At 40.0% G+C, this 20,693-nt stretch overlaps 1 protein-coding gene across 3 annotated transcripts in view; it reads right to left on the reverse strand.

Annotated features, from left to right (window-relative positions):
• sos1 (son of sevenless homolog 1 (Drosophila)) overlaps window positions 1-20,108 on the reverse strand; it is a 48,103-nt gene extending 27,995 nt beyond the window's left edge. Inside the window, exons 1-5 of one of the 3 annotated variants that reach the window (XM_034308690.2) lie at window positions 18,824-20,108; window positions 5,594-5,719; window positions 3,477-3,608; window positions 1,478-1,642; window positions 253-462 (exon numbers count right to left, since the gene is read on the reverse strand). In XM_034308690.2, the coding sequence (XP_034164581.2) occupies window positions 253-462; window positions 1,478-1,642; window positions 3,477-3,608; window positions 5,594-5,719; window positions 18,824-18,910 (720 nt within the window). In that variant the 5' untranslated portion in view covers window positions 18,911-20,108. Of the gene's footprint in view, window positions 1-252; window positions 463-1,477; window positions 1,643-3,476; window positions 3,609-3,796; window positions 3,929-5,593; window positions 5,720-18,823 lie in introns of those variants that run through there. The other 2 variants (XM_034308691.2, XM_053237892.1) reach the window with 2 other exon arrangements.
• Between the last annotated feature and the right edge of the window lie 585 nt (window positions 20,109-20,693).

Here is a 20,693-nt window from a genome sequence, read left to right on the forward strand (position 1 = left end):
ATTCCTGGGAAATTGTTTGCAAATCTAATACCTTTGAGAATCATGATTTAATATAATTATAATATAATTGCCTAGCTGAGACACAGCTCCATTTCTACAGAAAGTGTGGAACACGTTGAGACAAAGCACCAGCATCAAGAGCTAAAAGCTGCTATTAGATATTTTAAAATGACCCAGATACCTAAAACCCTTTTTACTTTGCCGTAGCCAAAAGCAGGAAAATCCGAGTGTGTCAGCAATCGAGTGACTCACGTGGTGTGAGAAGAGCATGATGTTGGTGGCGAATGGCTCGCGGAACACCTTGATGATGAGGTTCAGGTCCCTCAGGTACTGACGCACCTCAGCCATGAACGCTTTCACCAGGTCGTAGTAGGTCTGCGCCTCAGACGCTGACGGCTCCTCGTCCATGAGGGGGAAGCCGCTGATGTCCTCCTCGTCCTGATGGAACATGTCCATCAACACCTGCAGGAGGTCGAAGGTAAATAGCTTGATATAACCAAGTTAAGGGTCTGACACACTATTCTTTATACTACTGCTGTATTCTCAACTGTGACTGGTCAGAAGGTGTCGACTAATTTTCTATAACAGTAGAATAATTTTCTATAATGGACAGCAGTTCAGCTGCAAATCACAAGTTTATACGAATGCACTTGCTCTAATACGTTATTGTTTCTAAAATACTAATGTAATCAAGAACCTGTACAGCAAATGCATTTAAAAAACAAATTTAAAAAACAGGTTTAACTGTTGATATGGAGACGTTTTCTGTAAGTAGACGTTTATTTTTACATTTATGAAAGGAGTCTCCAGGGTCAGCACTGTGTAACAGTCGGTAAAGTCTTCATGATGGAGGACTCTGCACTTTTCTTAGTAATGAGCTGCGTTTTTTGTTTTGTTTTGGTTTGGTTTTTTTTGGACTTATTACCTTCAAGAGTGAGGAAAAAAGAGAGAGGCTGGTGAGGGAATGACTGTTTATGGCTATAATGTATGTAATAACAGAAACTAACACGTTTCATGGACGATCCACAACAATAAATGTTGCTATAAACTGATAAAAACTACATGTTTTTCTTTAACAAATAAAAAAAATTGGTAAATTGCTGTGGTATAGAACACTTTGTGTCATGGTGTTCTTGGGGGAAAAAATCAATTTTGGGTTCGTTACAGTAACTCTGCATTATGTCAGGCCACATCATACCACCTCCTTGATGATTATTTTCCTATAACAGCACACCACAAGTGTTTTACTCTTTATATATATATTGTTTTGTATATCTAGCTATATCTATAGCTGTATACAGTTATTGTCCACATATTCATACACTGCTCAGAGGTGACTAATACATTATGGTGGGCAAGAGATTATCTGAAATAAGTAATTATTTACCTATACCTTTGTGGTAGGTGCATTTAGAAATATTTGTACACACAATCTATTTATATAGCTTTGAAACACAGGGATTTAGTGTGTGTGTACCTTATCGGCGCACATGGCCACACTGATGTCTTGCTGAGAGATCTCATAGTGCCGTATATTTCGTACGTAGTTTCCAGCCAGCTTCAGGATGTCCGCTGAGATGTATTCCAACACCGCCACGATGTACACAGACACCTGGTGGTCTATTTTGTAGCCTAGTACCTCCTGCCATAGAGTATATAAACAGAGTCAGTACAAGCATGCCTGTTATCCTATCAGTGTGTTAGAGGGCATGATTACACATGAAAATTTTCCACACCGAGTTTCATAAATGGTAAAAACAACAATTGTTTCAGGCCAAAGCAGACCTCTCCACCCAGCTGCATTCTTTTCCTGCCGCGTAATTGGCAGCGAAAGCAGCTTCAAAACACCAGCTTACTGGATTTATGCTTAGTCACCAGAGAGCGGTACGGCTCCATCACTGCTCCCTCTGGTGCCTGATATGGGGAGTGCTGAGATGGAAAGTCCCACGCTAACAGTTAAGAGAGGTCGGTTTTGTTATGGAGTTCACATCTGGAGTATGGATAGACAGCAGGGATGCCAGATTGTAACGACCATTTCATTATATACTAGCCCACAGTGCACCTCTTAAATTAAAATATTATCAACTGAATAATCATTTATCAACATGAGGCCAGATAAGGTGGGATGCTAGGTGGGATCTGGTAACAATTAACCACAACATCTGCATACTACTCACTTATTCATCTTAAAGCCCATTATTCAGTGAAACTAATATGAAAGTTGTGTAGTTATGATAGTAATAAATGTCAACATGTTCATAAGGGGGGCAGTGGTAGCTCAGTGGCTAAGACGTTGGACTTCTGATCAGAAAGTTGAGAGATCAAATCCCAGCACCGCCGCGCTGTCACTGCTGGGCCCCTGAGCAGGGCCCTGAACCCCCAAATGCTCAGTTGTATAAATGAGATAACTGTAAGTCGCTCTGGTTAAGAGCGTCTGCCAAATGCCACAAATGTAAATGATAAAAAATATTGTGATAAATTATGCAACAATACAATTTTCTAAGATACAGTGGGCATCATTCGTACTTTTCTCACACTGACCAACTCTATAGTGACTCAAAATTAAAGCATAGTGTGGTGAAATATTTTTGCATGTAGAAATGGCACACCATGCTTTGCAATAAGAATAGCATTACTGAAATCTTGAGTATTTGAATATAAGAATACATAGTCATCTTTTCTTTTATAATATAATAACTATAAATATAATAAGTATAATAAATATAATAAATGTAATAAATCATTACTAAAAAGCAATCCTAACAAAAAAATACATGTCATGTCTCTTTATATGTAAGCATTTTCAGGTTCAAAAAATGTATATATATATTTTCCAAATCCAATTCCAATCTTTTGCACTACCGGACCGGATCCTAGTCCTGCGTCTCGGATCAGTGGTATCTTTTTTTCAAGTAAATATATTGAGGTTAATATTTCTTTTTGCAGACTTTACATAAAAAGGTAATTGAAGAATAATCTCTAACTATTTTGCTGGCACTTCTTTAAGCAAATGTAAAAATCATGTTAGATATTTTTATATTGAGAATCTAACTTGACATGATTGTTTGAGAATTTTGAGAATTGAGAATCTAACTTGACATGATATTGTTTTAGCCAAATTGACAAAAGTCTAGTCCGGATGCTCGTGACAACCAGATTCAGGGTGGTTGTGTTCAGGTAGTTTGTTTTTATTCGTAGTTTCCAGAAAGTATCCTGTAACTATACCGCACACTCTTCTTGTCTGAATCTCACCACCTGCTGCACTACACACATCACATCAGCTAATGTAATGCATCACTTTTTAGCCTGGGAAATCACGTTTCCAGGGCAAATGGAAATGTGGCAACACAATGAACGTTCTATGTGCCTGGTGTGCTCATGAATTTATGACTTGTCCACCCTGAACAATAAAGGAAAGATATCTCTAAGAAGCAATATTTAGGAAATGTTATAAGGTTAATGTGAAAGTGCTGCACCTTCAGAAGTGGGTGAATCTTATCCACAGGCAGAGCGAGAGGGTTCCTCCTCTTCCGCTTCTCAATGGCCGCCTGGGCGTCCGCAATGGCCCACTTGTCGATGGGGTGAGGGAAACTCTTCTGGACTCGCTCCTGCCAAAAGCACAGAGAGACAGTGACACCGAGAACGACGACTTTATTCACTTTTGCATTTCGTCAAAAAATTTCAAAAAGTAGTTAAGCAGTCACGTTGACACTTAAACATATTTATGCCTAAACCAGGTTCAAATCTCGGGTTGTACATCCTTCTGAAAGCAACCCGGTCGCACAGAGAGACGTACGTGAACAGGTGAATGAAGCTGACTCATCTCATGAGAGGCAGATGAAAGAGAAAAAGAGATGAGGGAAGAAATGATCATGGAAAAGGAGGAGCAGAATAAAAGGAACACAGGATGCAAGGAGCCAAAAATGAATGGAACATGGAGAGGGAAAAAAAAAAAAAAAAAAAAAAAAAAAAAAAAAAAAAAAAACCACAACACACAGTTTGTGCTAGTGATGTGAGACATGTGACAGCACCACAAATAAAGCACCTTTCCAGCTCACGCGAGGCGTCTGCGCGCGAAAATGGATCAGAAACACAGAAAGCACAGAAAGAGTTGAGAAATGGGTCAGTGAGCAAACAGTCACAAATCAGTGAAGGACAAAATCTTTACTTTTTTGCATGGATTAAGATCGTATGAAAGCTTGCAGAACTTGTGGTCTCATTAAGTAAGGAATAAAACTCTTGGGAGCGTGGTGTTGTAGGAAAATAATCAACAACCAGACGCGAAGTGGAATTACTGTCAACACTCCGAAGTTGATCATTTTCCTAAAACAGCACAAGAGTTTCATTCCTCTTATACAACAGCAATCTGCAAACGCTTATAATTGTTTACTTATAAAAGAATGACACGCCATACTTTTTATCCATTTTTAGCTACGTTTAATGTTGTTGAAAAATTCAAAAACCCAGCTCCTGTTACGTTATAGCGGCTATAAACAGCCGTTCCCTCACCTTCTTGTCATTTTACCGAGAAACCGGAAAGCACTAACACTGGAGACTCCTCCCAAAAATGAGAAATAAACATCTCCTTACCGAGATCAACAACTGCACACATTTTTAATCCTTTTGTGGTCCTGTGAGATGTTACTAGGGCTGGGCAATATGAATATATAATATCAATATTGTGATAAAGTTTTTTGTGATGTTGTGATATCTTTTTTGAACAGTTTTTTTTTTTAACAGCAATTACTGAAAATATGAAAATTTGTAACAAACCTTTAAAATGATAAAATGTATTTTTTATTTGTTATCAGAATTTAGGAAAATTATTCAAACCTATTTTTCATTTTTATTTAATTGATTTAGTATTTTTTTAAATCTTTTTTAGACATTATAGAAATAAAATTTCATAGATTTTTTTTTAATGCACTACTGTTCTGCTGGCAGTTGGTTAGCAAACCTATTTACCATGACACATATTGTGTATCATCTTCAGGTATCGTGATACGAGATTTTTTCATGTCGCCCACCACTGGCTCTTACTACAGGAACAATAGTAATATTGTTACAATAAGTTAGGCAGTACAATTGTACAAAAAATTTAAGTGCAACGTAAAGCGAAGTGGAGCACAATACAAAAGCGAGTGATTATGTGGTAAGATGTAGACGGTTTTTGTGTGTATTTATCAAACAAATAACGCGGTTTTCATCAGAACATGTCTTAAAAATGCTCCAGCATGTTTTAGTCATGCTTGTTTTTCAGTATTTCACTCTATTTCCCGTATTTCACCACCTCAAGGAAAGAAACTCTTTCTGGTAAATCTGTTTCCCATTATCATTACTAATGCATCAAATTCTTCTGCAAGCATGTTAGAACCTGAGTAATCAATCAAGTCCGCAGAACACTTAGACATTTTATCTCCTGCAAGAACGACAGCGTCCGCATTAGCGTCCGAGGTGATTCGCTCGGAAGAGCATGCTTGCAGCACATCTGCAAGTTGTCTGGAAGCGGCAGTGCGAAACATACAGATACAGAAACATACACATACAGCAACTGTGTGTGTGTGTGTGTGTGTGTGTGTGTGTACAAGTTTACCTCCACATCCTGCACGGTGCGAGGTTGGGCCTGACAGAGCATGCTCAGTAGCAGCAGAATCAGCTCCTCGATGTACTGCAGAGCCTCCTCCTGAGATGACAGCTTGGGGTGTACCTGACTTAGCACCTATATTAAAACACACACACACACACACACACACACACTTAATAATGCAAAAAGCTAAACCACCAAATGTGTTTTCATGCACATTTACATCTTCATTTAGAGTTACAGCTATCAGATTATTCGAGTGCTCGTGTAAACAGTATGCTCTGAATCAGATTTCAACAAATGCTCGTATCTTTCCTTTTATCAACTACTACACAGTTTCTGTTACGTATAACTAAGATGGAGACCAAAAGACGTCATTGTGTGAACTTTGCAACCATAAAAACTCCTGAGGAAATATTTCCCAGTAAATATGGCTCAATTACAATTCCAACTAACTGACGAGAAATACACAATGGTGGATTAAAAGAAAATATAATGATGAAGTGCTTATCAACACAGCCCTTCTACTCCTCTTACTACTTGCATACTTCATTTAAGAATAAAATCAGATCGCTTACAGGAAAGCACAATCCTGCTGAAGTAAAATGCTAAAACAAACAAACAAAAAAAAAGGCAATTTGTGATAATCATGATTTGAATATTTGAGTAAATCATTTAGGCAATCGTTTTAGCTATTATCGTGCACTAGTCTTAAGCGAGGAATAATACACTTGAGGGTGTGCTCTTATGGGAAAATAATCAAGGGTCCAAAGAGTTACTTTGTAGTTACCACTGCAACATTAATTATTTTCCAATAAGTATGTTACTTAAAAACCACACTGACACTGGAGACTGCCTCCGTAAACGTTAAACATCTCCTTAGAAAAAAGTTAATCATATCAACGATTAATCGTTTTTTTTTTATTACAATAAATAAGAGTGTGTTTGATTAGTTTCAGATTATGCAGATCTCCTGCCATACAATTCCATGTGAATGAGTTGTTACTAGAGAAATGATAATATATATAGTAATGAGTGCAATAATCTTCTGGACCGATTGGATTTGAGAATTCAATAGCGCTGTGGAATAAATAACCACAACGTTCAGTAAAACCACAACAGTGATGAGAGGAGAAGAGATCATCAGGGTGTGTGCAGTTTCTAAACACTCAGCCCTCAGTCTCGCTACTGAAACTATGCGAACAGCAGAATGCAGAGTGACGTAATGCCGTTTGGTGAATCACATGACAGCATGACACCATCAGTTTCACTTCAGCGCAGGTTTCTCAGGGTTATGCAAAACAAGCGCACTTCCATTGCAACTTTCCAAGCTCAAAGTGAAGCATGGTGTGTAACGTCTCAGCAACACCACAGCTCCTTTTCTCTTTCTCGGCATGGCCAAGCCCTCGTGTCATAACATGACTAAGCAAGTTAACAGTGTCTCTTTATCCGCCTTCTCACTTTTCACCATGTCTCTCTTTCTCTGCAGAGCTGAATGTGAGATAGTGAGACAGCCAGCTTTTCTCTGGTACATGAGGGGGGAAAAACAATGTCTATAAACTGAAGGTGATATTTCCTGGTTTACAGTGCGAGTGGTGAGGGAGATTCCCTGCGTAATCATCGTTAGGTTTTCCGCTCTTGCACAAAATACATAAGATACATAAGAACGTGTGCAACCTCATCAAACCAATAAAAAGAAATGACCTCACTCCTGTTTTTCCCCCTCACTCTGTATGTCATGGAAAACATCGGCTATCTTAGTTCAGTTGAAAAGAAAGAGCGTCATCAGCATCTTTACCTCTGTGTAAATGCTGTCACTGCAAGGCCACTACCGTGGGAGTTTCTCCCGCTGGAACAAACTGTTTGTTTTCAGAGAAGGCCATCTACTGCCATCGTCAGCCCACTTCTTCTATTCATCCTTGCATCTAAATTGCAGCTTAGTTCAACTGAGGGAGTTCAAGGTGATTCGTATAGAAGGGAAAGCACAGATAATATTTAAAAAACGTCACATGCTCTTCGTGTTCCCTGTGATCGGTCTTAGGGTTAGCTGCCGGCAGACAGCGTTTATTTGACCCTTCGGAAGAATTTCCACTTCATGCAGGGAAAATTCCCTGACAGAAATGAATCAAGGCTAACTACATCAAATGAAATGTTTCTTCTCCTGAAGGCCATGCCATCTATCTAAACTCATCAACCTGGGGAATCAAGCAGGTCTGCATAATTAACCAAAGTCTGGCACTGATTTTCTGGCTTCTGCAATTAGCTAATCGAGAAAAGACAGTGATCCATGCAGCTCCAGGCATGGCCCATGCCAAACAAGAGTTAATTACCAAATGAGCACCAGGCCTTAACTGAGATGTTTCCATTTTGTGAATGATCTAATAAATCATGTGTTTTCTCAAAATTATATTCCTTCAACAGGAAGATGCCTGAGCACTCTGCACCAGCTGTACTGTGGTGCCTGTTTTCCTCAGGTGCTGTTCGAATAACAGCCCTTAACTTTACATCTCAAAAGCATCATCGCATATCAACCAAATATATATAGTTGCGATAAACAACGTATCAGCGATGGGTAAATCAGTGGTCTGGAGGCTTCGGATAACCAGTCTGAGCTACCAGTTATTATTTGCCCTTCCAGATAAAGGAGGTGCGATCTCTGTGCCTGTCAGGTTTAAGTAAGGAGGTGTGGTCTCTATGACTGTCAGTTCAAGAGAAGAAGGTGTGGCCTTTATGCCTGGTAGTTTTAGGGAAGAAGGTGTGGTTTCTATGCCTGCCAGGTTCAAAAAAGCAGGTATGGCCTATGCAACTTTCAGGTTTAGAAAAAGATATGTGTGATCTCATGCCAGGTTTAAGGAAGGAGATGTGGCCTATGTGCCTGTCAGGTTTAAGGAAAGGAGTGCGATCTCTATGCCTGTCAGGTTTAAGGAAAGGGGTGCGATCTCTGTGCCTGTCCAGGTTTAAGGAAGGAGGTGTGATCTCTATGCCTGTCAGGTTTAAGGAAAGGAGTGCGATCTCTATGCCTGTCAGGTTTAAGGAAAGGGGTGCGATCTCTGTGCCTGCCAGGTTTAAGGAAAGGAGTGCGATCTCTATGCCTGTCAGGTTTAAGGAAAGGGGTGCGATCTCTGTGCCTGCCAGGTTTAAGGAAAGGGGTGCGATCTCTGTGCCTGCCAGGTTTAAGGAAAGGGGTGCGATCTCTGTGCCTGTCAGGTTTAAGGAAAGGGGTGCGATCTCTGTGCCTGCCAGGTTTAAGGAAAGGGGTGCGATCTCTGTGCCTGTCAGGTTTAAGGAAAGGGGTGCAATCTCTGTGCCTGCCAGGTTTAAGGAAAGGGGTGTGATCATGGCCTCCATGTCTCTCAGGTTTAGGGACTTCACATCATATTGCAATAAGACAGTTGTGCAACTGTATTAAAAATCATTGATTGCTTTAAAGGTGTTTTATACATCCGATCTTCCATCAAGAGCTTTGTATCATTTTCACCCAGTCCTTTCTGAAATTCAGATTCCAATATAATATCGATGAGTCCGTCTCTCCCATGTGAGAGGCCTGTCTCTCCTGTGGCAGAAACATCACTCTGTCTAACCTCTGGAGGTTGGTGTGTTGGACGCTGCTGGGTCCGAGCATGCCAGGCCGAGCAAAGTATGTGAGGAATTGTGTTCCTGGGCATGGCGGCCAGCACTGGCCTGCACGTAGCCACAAGTGAGTACGACAGCGTGCCAGAGCCAGTGGGATGCAGCTGGTTCAGCATGACGGGGCTGCAGTGCACTTTCGCAGAAGTGAGACAGTGTAGTCCAGGTCAGCGAGACAAGCAGCAAAGTTAGGGACTGAGATCATTTACAGGCATTTTGGGGTTATTTACAACACCGAATCAGCAAAGTCACAAAGAACATTTACTGTATTAGCACAATCCAATGTATAAACAGTGATCATTTTTAACAGTCAATCATTTTAGGCCAAAAAAATCTTTAGTGAACTTTGAAATACTAATTAATAATTCACAAAATACACAGAGGCTCTGATGTATTAATGCTTGCAGTTATACAGAGCATTTTAAATCAGAACCTGAATGCAGTTTAATGAAAAGGGGATGTACAATAACAGCCAAAATATTCATTTTTTAATAATTATACTGCTTCATACTGATGTTAATTATTTAACACAATATTGTTACCTATTTAAAAACAGTAGTTTTCTTACAGTTTACAACCCAGATTTCTGTGAATCAATCAATATTGCACTCCATTACATTAGTAATAAAATACTTGGGAGTGTGCTGTTAAAGGAAATTAATAAACAAAGAAGCAGATATGAAGCAGTGTTACTGTACTATTACTACTCTGAAAATATTTTTTCTTCCAATTACATTCCCAACCATCTGACCAGCAATAAAAAACAATTTTAAAAAAACTATTTGCACTCTTTATTGGTTTATAGTTACCTTGAATGTTGTAGAACATGTGAGAAACAAATTAGTTCATGTTATCATTTGTGTTATGGCAGCTGTAAACAATCGTTCGATCACCAGGCGATTTTTTTTTTTTTTTCTCTCTTTAAGTTAAAAAAAAATAATAATACAGCTTGTCACATTACAGAGCAACCACAAAATCTCCTCTCCCCCAAAGAAGGGGAAAAAATGTAGATGCCGTTACAGAGCTGACACTGGAGACTCCTTCCAGTGTCAACATCTCCTCACAGAAAACCTGACCATATAAACTATTTTTAATTTAATTTAATCTGCCATCCAAGTCCTTGTATAAGCTGTTACTATAGAAACAATAACATATTAAAATGAGAGCATTAATTTAAACCTCCACTATTGTCAAAGCTGCTGTTATAGAAAACTCATCAACATCTCACTGCTGAAAAATAATATAATCAATAAATAATAAATCATTTATACAGATTATACAACCTCAAGCTGAGCTTCGTGTTTCTGCACTTTTCCATGCAATGTGCTGAAACATGTAGTTGGAGAAAAATATTGTATGAACTTTACACATTAATATTTAAATCAAGGCAAAATGTATCCTTCTGTCAAACCGCCAAGCTACTTTCCCCTGTCGTGTATTTACAAGCCATGCACTCAACTCGTGACACACTGACTGTTACTAATTTGTGCGACTAAATAATAGTTAAACAAATATGTAAACAACCCCAGACACCAAGATCCAACGGCAAAGAAAGAGAATAGCAAAACAAGCACGTGAACTTTTGTTGCACTTCTTCCAGTGTTCAGATTAAGGCCACAAACACTCTGAGTATTTTAGAATATATAATAATCCAGTCTGAAGCTTTGTTGTGGTTGTGTTGCGTAGCAGGAGTAAAGGGAGGCCTGCCAACCTGGTGCTGGGACCCGGATGATGGAGCGCACTCCAACACGAGCACACTCTCCAGCCCGCTTCGCCAGCACATTCCCAGCCTGTAGAACCATGTTTGAAGCCGCGCGAGCCGGCGCCAAAACCGACAAACCAAGCGGAGGGAGGGAGGGTGTGCCCCGACGTCTCTCGCTGGGAGCTCGTCTTTGTGCGTGTTGACACGACCAGAAATAACGTCGAGGGGAAGATGAGAAACTTAAGATCATGCAAAATAAAAGGGAGCTGTTGACCAAGTTCGTCTTTTGCACAAGGATTTTAAATGCAAAAATACTAATATAATGATTTTCTTCTTGTCTCCATGTCTACCATCTGGTTTCCTCTTTACTCCTTCTTTTTTTCCCCCCCATTTCCTTCTAACAGCATCTCTGATCTAAAGAAATTAGCCACATGATGGTAGCGATGGCTTGGCCGTCATGCCCACCACTTCATTCCTCGCATTCCTGTGGGCCATGATGGCACCTCGGTACTCGGCATACAGTAATGTGGAGCAGGAGCTTGTCTGTGCCTGATTTCACACTCCTCCATCGTGCTGCCGCTCCTCTGCTGCTCCCAGACGCTCACACACACTGACGGGTTCATGTGCTACAGAAAAATACTTCAAGATGTCATGTCCAATAATCAGAGACCGCTCAGCATACAACGCAAAATTACACAGAGGTTTGCTTGCAGTCACAGCTTTTGGCTTTTTTTTTTTTTTTTTTTTTAAACCTCACTGACTGGACTGTTGGTGAGCAAACACAGCGCTCCGACAGTTTGCCGATTTTTGTAAAGTATTTGCATTCAAAGGCATCAAGATGGCTGACACTTTTATTACACTATACATGCAAAAGTAAGGACAGGATCTATATGTGGATCCAGAAATATTGGCACCCTTGGTAAAGCTGGATAAAAACAGTTCTGAAACTTTCTACTTTGTAGTCAGTAGTTTAATCTTACCTCTAAATAAAGTGATTGTAACATGGTTTCATTTATTTCAATTAAAGGTTAGATTTATTTCATGTTTTCAATTTATCTCATTTATTATTTCCACATCCTCAAATTCAAATTAACACTCAAGAAATTAGGTCTAAATTTAGCAATCATAATAAAATATCAACTGCTACACATATGATAATATTAAACCAATTGATATTTGCTACAGTATGCAGTAAGCTTCAGAGTCAATGAACCCAAGCATTAAACGTGCAGTAGATTTTTTTTCCTTATTCGCACAAATAACCTGGAAGATATGTAGAGCATGATAATAAATAAATAAATAAATAAATAAATAATAGTTTCAGCCATAGAATCATCAAAAGCACGCTTGGGAAAAACTGACTTCTTGAGCTTGCTTGTGTTTTGTATAGGCCTCCTGTCAGTCCATTTTATACACATTCTACGGACCACCATAGATCCTGGGGGCAGAGCATCACACGGCCGAGAAGGAGGGAGTGGAGTTAAGGAGTTTAAAAAAAAAAAAAAAATTGTCAAATGTTAAACCCACCTACTTTAAAGTTAGAGACCTACTCTTGAAAAGAAAAAAAGACTAATTTTTGCTGTTCAATATTAAACACTGATCTAACGTGATCTGTGTTATCTAATTCGAGTGATGTGATGGTAAAAGTTTTCAAACAGATTCAACTAAATAAGTCAAAAAAACAAAAATCAAAAGGCTACTGAGTTGTCAGTGCTTAGACCCCTAGACATTAAAGGACACCTGCAAATAGGGCGATATGACGACAGTATATCAATATTGTAATTAATTATTGTCACAATATGCTTTCGTATGCTTTTTTTTTTTTTTAATAATTACAATATGGCCACTGACATTAAAATCTACTTAATCTTTAAAATTGCAAAATCTTTTAAAATTTAAAAATCTTTTTCAGTGTTCAAATAGCTTTTGTTCATTTTTATTTATGATTTCTAACAGATTTTTAATGCAACCCTACTGTATTGCCGGAAGATTATGAGCAAACCTATATATCGTGATAATATTGTGTATCGGAGTACTGCCTTTGAGAACTGTGACATTTTTGTTGTAAAATTACTTGCAAAATTAATGTAAATGTTCAATAAAGGTATACAAGAACAGTCGCATCACTATAACAAAAGTTTCGACGCTTCATAATAAAACACCACACCTCAGATCAGCTTTTACACTACAGTCACACTTTTTCAAATGTACAGAAAGAGAAGTTTCCTGCATAAGCGAAAACCTTTGTTTTAGACATACACTGAAACTGAACCATTTAGCAGAAACTGCAGAAAACTGGCAAGGAGTCATCAGTATCTACTGAATAAGGAATGATCAAAATAAGCCTCAGACCAAAAAAAAAAAAAAAAAAAAAAAAACACACACACACACAAAATCCCACAAGCGCACCCTTAAACACATGATGAGTTTCTAAAGGAGGAGTTTCCTTAAACGCACATTAACGGCAGAAAGCGTGATCTGTCCGAATCACACCCTGCTGTTACTGCGGCACGCTGCACTCAGAGCCGTGACTTCCGAGCAAAGCCCTGTCAGAGAAAGTGCTCAGCCTTTAGCACGTACCGGCACTGCGCTCTCTCACAGCCACTAACACCACCACTTAGGTTGGAAGCTGGGCGATCTCAGTATGAAAACTGCCATTTTAACTATATTGACTAAAGTCCTATTCTGATTGGATTCATTTATCGGGGGACGTCTGTAATAATTAATTTTTAAATATCTCCTCAGATATAATATTTTTTAAATATTACCCCAGGGCCCGATTAAAAACCCATTAAACAGCAGAAGTCATTCCAGAAGCATTTAATCCACATTCTATAAATATGCATATTAGAAACACACCAATTCTTCGAGAGCCCACGCCCTGCATGGCCTGCCTGTACATACTCTACATATTTTTGTAGGAAAAAATTGAATTCTATTCGATTTATAGGGTGTATTATCTTGCAAAAAAAACAGAACTTGTTGGCGCCGTTACAGTAAAATATTCGACGACTGGGTGGTGTGAAGTGGGCCGACATGAGGCGGAGTCACTGTTACTGTTTTCCACTAACAGCATGCTCTGATGTGTTTTATTCTTCTTATACCACAGCAATTTATCAGAGATTACAATTCTGTATTTATAAAAGAACAGTGCATTGTATTACTTATCCATTTATAGTTACGCATAATTTTGTGGAACATCCCCGAAGCCTCTCTTGAAGGTAATATGACAAAAACTGCAGCTTGTTAAATGCAAACAGTCATTAAGGCGTTCCAACGATTGTTACAAAGCACTGACACTGGAGACTCCTTCCATAAACGTTACAGAAAATCTTCAACGCAACGATCAGTCATTTTTCCTTGCCAAATAGCAAACACGTATTTATTAGTTTATTATTAGCTTTAGATTACCTCTCGCATCTGCTGTACAGGTTCCTGTGAACGAGCTGAACGAGCATTACTGTAGAAACGATAATGTATTGGAATTAATATAAACCTGTGATTTGTCTAACAGTCTGCACTTCTGTAGCACTTCTGCTGGCCAACCAGATCAGAGAATTTTGTTACTCCATGTTCTCTGGAGCTCGATAGCAAACAGTGCATAAGTCAAAGCGCCCTCTGTGAAGGTGAGACGGTGCTCGAGTGTGTCTGTACCGAGTCCAGTGTAGGTTTCTGCTGACTGAGCAGCGTATTCTACACAACACTACACACTCGAGTTGTTTATATACATCGATATTTCTTAGCCTCCAGGGTCTCATAGGAAACAACACTCATTCTGTATGGACTTGGGCGTACTTACAGCTGATAATCTGTTATATTTGTTCATACGATGTGTGATGTTTCTTTATATTCGCATCTCTCACTAAAAGAAAATCACACTGTCCTAGTGTGATGCATTAGAGGACTGCTCTACTGAGAGCATCACTTACACAACTCTCTAATCAGACATCAGCGTAATATGAGTGCTGCACTTTGCAATATTGGGTATCATGTTGCACTGGCCAATGTTAGGATAACAATTAGCAAATGCAGGATTAGCTGCAATATGATCAGCCGAGCCAACAGTAAACCACTATACCCGTGTCCAAGGTAAGGACGGGTCCAGATTTTAGTGGACAAACTCAGTGTCCTGGCTGTTTACAGTGACACAAGTCTGTCTGACTGACTATCACACAGGTCCAGGACTAACCTCTGGTTGTTTTGTCGTGCCTGAAAAAAGTGTGGTGTAAATCAACATGACTGGTTTCTTCGGGAGGAAGGATGGCAGGGTCGAGCGGTCCAAAGGCGACAGAGAGCATCATACACACATGCTTCATCAGTTAGCGTGATGTTTGTAAAGCTCACACTGTGCTCCAAAAGTACACAACACAAACACAGATTTTTCGATGATCTTTTCAATGCAAGCCTTCTGAGAAACCGCTGAAGTGAAAAAGTGAAGTATAGAGCTACGTATGAATTTTAATTTGGCTCTGCGCTCGAGTCGTTTTTGAAGCACCCGGCCCCTGCTGTTGCTATGGATTCAGAGTGACAGAAGATGGAGCAGAAAGAGTGTGGCTGAGAAACTGAGAGTGTGAGCACGTCCTCCTCCACACAGAACCAGAAGCTGGAGTCACACACTACAACTGAAACCCAAATGGATTACTGCTGGACGCAATGTGCACTCTATAGGGTGTGGCCTATAGGATAAACAAAGCCGGCTTTACACTGTACGGTTTTTGTCACAGACTAAAAAGTCACACTTCGTAAAATCACACATCTTTGGAGATCTTCGCTCTTAGAATGCATAACATAACAACCGATTTACCAAACAAAGCCGAGTTCTGGCTGCGTTTGAAAAGGTATTAAATCCTCTGAGCGTGAGCGCTGCTACGACGCTCGTCTAAAAACCACCAATAAAAGGACGGCATGGGATGGCGCAAAACTTGCCAACTTGCCCGCATTATTTATGATGCGTTCAGGATGCCCTGTAAGTGGTCATTCACAAGCTGTAATAATGCCATTTCCCACCTCGGCAGGTTTGACATGCAAAGTGGAAAAAAAACATGTTCGCCTCCCCAAAAGTCTGTCTTTTGTTTACTCTGTTAGATCATGTAAAGATCATAAAAAGCTACTTTAAGCTACTTTGGCTATTGGTTCTGCTCTACCATACTGAACTTCAAACAATCATACAACATTTTGGACTAAAACTGCAGCACAGCAATAATAGCAGATAATAGCAAGTAGTATTATCAACAAGCAAGCTAGCTAACAAGCTAGCTAACATTAGTTATATGCACGATAACTCTAATGTTGATTAATATCTCAAAACAGCAATCAGTAGCAGTATGGTCAATGTTATAGATTTAACCACATACTGTGTCTGTATATTAATGGATCTAAAGCCAAAACACCTATAAACTAATTTAAAAGTAGAGAAGTGACACTTTATACTGTTTGCAGTGTGAGCGGCCATGTTGATCTGATGTCACTCTGTAAACAGGGAAGGAACTGGTAGTTGAGTAGACTACCCTGAGAGGGCGTTTTCTGTGGCTTTTACTGGTTAGAAGCGAGGAATTAAATGCTGCAACCTCGCCTTGAGTGCAACATTAATATAACATTACCTGGCCCCTCGTACAGCGAGCAGCAAAGCTATCACGCATGCTAATGGATAGAAAATGCATCCGAATTAACTTTGAAAAACGGGAAAAACACTTTGAAGAAGGGATCCATATTGTTTTCTTTTACCCAGCCTGAAAATCTTTTTCGCATTTTAAACATGTTTTATCTCGCCACAACATTGCCACTATTATACCGAGGGCATGTTTGTGTTTATGCGAGCCTGATTTTTGCACAAGCTTGACAAGTCATTTCCTTAAGTCACAGGTCTATCGTTAGACGATCTTCATCAGTTCATTGTGTGATCGCAGTCTGTCTAGAATGCGACAAGTAATAATCGCAAATCTGCAAATTACAGACTAATTTTTATAGAATACAATATAATAAATAATAAAAAATGTAATAAAATATAATATATATTATAAATATAATACAACAAAGTCTTCACAATATTACAACCAGAGAGCTTTGAATCATGCACTAGCCGGTTAGTAGCTGGCGTGTGACAGGGTGAAATAGTGGGTGGGAATGCCAAATGGCCAAACATAGTCTCATAACATGACATATTTAGCCCAGGATATCGTATCGTGAATATTTCAAACCACAACACCCCTAGCACAGATGATACTGACTTAAAATGCCCAATCATATCTGATCTGCGTTTATATACTTTCCGATTCAATCCACTGAATGTGTGATGATTGAAATGATGGAGGTCTTTGAAACACTTTTTAAGCACTCTGCAATCACACCTCAGCTTTTACAGAGGATATCCATGTCAGTGTCAGATCAGTATAGAATATCCGGTGATACTCAGATCTCTGATGTTAGTAATGTGTCAGTAATTGAAAAAGTGGGATCCTGGGATCAGGATCATAAGATAGTGAACATACGTACATGAACAAACAGAGTGCAGGTCAGATGCTGGATTTGCGTTAGCAAGCAATTTTGATTTTGTCACTGACTTCTGAAACCGATCAGATCTCCATGCGTAGGAGTAAACGGATCAGATCGGATTTGTTTCCACATCCCATACGTCCCACGTTCATACGAGGTGCAAAATACGAAAGATATCTGATATCTGGTTGTTTATTTCATATCTAAACATTCAATTTTCCTGTTAATTCTGAAGTTATTGTTAGAGTTATGTGACAAATAATAAATGCGCCCGAGTGCGATAACCAGCTCCTGCCGCAAGTCAGGGATAGCCTGGTGAAAAGCTGAGTTGTGTTAAGACAGTTGCGTATGCACAAAATGGTTCTGCACAAAGTTAAATGTTCCTATTTGTTCGCACACACACTCTATCGACTAAAGTGTCGACTCCTGACATCCATCGCTCCTGACTTCTCGACCTCAACCACATTTCTCGTAAATCGACAGAAGTAACGCGGTGCCTGCCAGAGCAGCAGTAAGGAGTCTTCCTCCTCCTTCATTATACCTTGCATGATGTCTACAAAAATGACCTCTTCTACTACTTTAAAGGTAAAGTCTTCATCCTAGGGCAGTGGTCACCAACCCTCTTCCTTGAGATCTACCTTCCAGCAGGTTCATCACCAAAAAAAATCTAACATCTGTTTTGCCTGATCAAGAACTTCTTAAAGCAGTGATTAGATGGTCAGGTGGTTGGAGCTAAAGTCTTCAGGAAGGTAGATCAGGATTGGTGACCACTGGCTGAGGGAATGATGCAACACAGGAATCAGTTATGAGCTAGGTTTTGTGTATATGTAAACAGACAGGACAAAGAAATCAGATGTGTCAAAAAAAAATACTGGAATTGTGCAGCAGGAGAAAAAAAGGGAGCAAATTACAACACGTGTGTGCATGGAAGTGTGTGATGGGACACTTAAGAGCACAGGTTCTCAACTTTGTTCTTGCACATATTGTAGGACACACACTTCTGATGTTTTCCAGAATCAAATAGCATCAAAAATTGAATTCTTGCATCACTATTCCATGATCTAGATGGAAAAATATGGCACATAGTCACAACACAAGTGTGCATGGAAGTGTGTGTTGGGACACTTAAGAGCACAGGTTCTCAACTTTGGTCCTGCATATACTGTAGGACACACATCTCTGATGTTTTGCAGAATTTAATATCAAAAATTGAATTCTTGCATCACTATTCCATGACCTAGATGGATAAATATGGGACATGATCACAACCCGTGTAGATGGAAGTGTGATGGTTCCTGGACAAGACACAGGAGGTTCTCCAGGATGATTAATTGAATCAGTGCGTGTTACAGAAAGGTGAAAAAACACTGAGATATCCACGAGATGAGCTCATGAGAGCTTCATCCACACGGTCTTACCTTGTTGAGGGACGGCACCAGCAGTCCCTTCCATTTGGGCGCGTTCTCCTCGCTGAAGAAATCGTACTGGCACTGGGCCGCCTGCATGGCGTTTCAGCTGAGCCAGGGAACAGCTCCGGTCCCTACTGCTTCATCCACGCAGGAGCAGGGGCCACAGGCCCGGCGAGCTTCACATTCACACACGACGAGCCAGCGGAAAGCAGGAGCTCCGCCACACGGTCAAAGCGGCGAGCTAGAGCCACCATGGCATCTCCGGCTCGCTGCTCGCGCGCGCGGCTGCTATGCTTATGCTTACGCTTACACTATGTTATGTTATATTATGCTATGCTATGCTATGCTAACTCCCGAGTGTTATGCTAACTGTAAACGTTATACGCCGCCTGATGACGTTGGCCGCCTTTCACTCACTCCCCAAATTCCCAAAGTCCTCAGTCTTAATCCTGGGAAGCCTTCAAAATGTCAAATATATCTCCCAGTTTGTCCTCATGTAGTTTTAAAAAACTAAATAAAACAGTGTTGACATTATCCAATCGATCCGAATTCCACTACGAGCTCGTGCTAGCTGGCTAATAATAAACTAGCTGGGCTAAGCGAGCTTAAACAGCGATTTATATACGAAGGCTAGCTGCTAGCTACAGTTACATGGAAAAAAAACAACTTATATATATTTATATCACGTATTGTGATGTATAATGTGTTAAATTCGTTGTTTAAGACAAAAAGCTCTCCAGGTGTGTGTGTGTTCGTCCATTTTTATCCGAAATGTAGCTAACTAGTGTATTAGCCAGACAGTATTTTAACAGAACGCGAGAGACTACAGTGAAGTCCTGGGGACTGTGTTCCTGTCCTGCTTCCCAGCTTCAGTTCTGATACACTGAGGTATTTAAAAAAAATATTTTTTTTAAAAAAAAAAGAGTATTTATTCTCGGTTGAGTGTTGTGACTCGGGCGCAGCTGTATTGGTAGAAAAGAGACAGAGAGAACATGCGCAGTGGAAGAGAGAGAGAGAGAGAGAGTCTTCCCCAAAAACTCACTCGCTACACGAAAACAAAAAGACTGAGCCCCTTTTTTTGCGCGTCGCCCAAAACTCGTACCAATCAATAACCCGAAATAAACAACAACAACAACAACAACAAAGGAAAGAAAGTGAGAAATGCTCCGCACTGGTTTCCTCTTGATGGACTCGGAGAACGCCTCTGTGCGCGATAAACCCCGAGCGCTGTGCTACGCGAGCGAGCGAGTGAAGAGGTCGCAGACGAAACCAATCGATCACTGAAATGATCCGAAAGGGAACATAACGAGCACCGAGCAACAGATCTGCCTCCAAATAGCAAAAAGGGCATTAAATCATCTATCAGTTTACTCAACAGAAATATCTGCTATGTTATTGGCTCTGCAGTGGGTGCAAGAGGTCAGTCCACTTCTTCACCTTCCTGCACACCTCTGGCAAACGGTACTGAAGCATTCGGGCCCTCACGACCAGACTGTGCAACAGTTTCTTCCCCCAAGCCATCAGACTCCTCAGTGCTCAGGGACTGGACTGAAAACACACACACTCAACTGAGCATCAACCCATCCTCTTTGCAATTTATTCCCCCATGCCATCAGACTCCTCAGTGCTCTGGACTGGACTGAAAACACACACACACAGTTTTTTACACACACCTGTATTCAATTTCTGCTGCTATAAATATTTATTATATACTGTATATTTATACTCTCCATCTGGCTGCTAATCCTTATGTTTACATTCAGCAACTTATTTGTCAATCTTTTGCACTACTGTCATAAGATTAACTTTTTTATTAGTACTGTGTGCTAGTCGGCACTGCACTGTAACTCACTGTGCCCATTGTCTTGTTTTGATAGTT

The sequence above is a fragment of the Pangasianodon hypophthalmus genome, chromosome 11 (genome assembly GCF_027358585.1).
Source record: "Pangasianodon hypophthalmus isolate fPanHyp1 chromosome 11, fPanHyp1.pri, whole genome shotgun sequence".
In the NCBI taxonomy this organism is placed as follows: Eukaryota; Metazoa; Chordata; class Actinopteri; order Siluriformes; family Pangasiidae; genus Pangasianodon; species Pangasianodon hypophthalmus.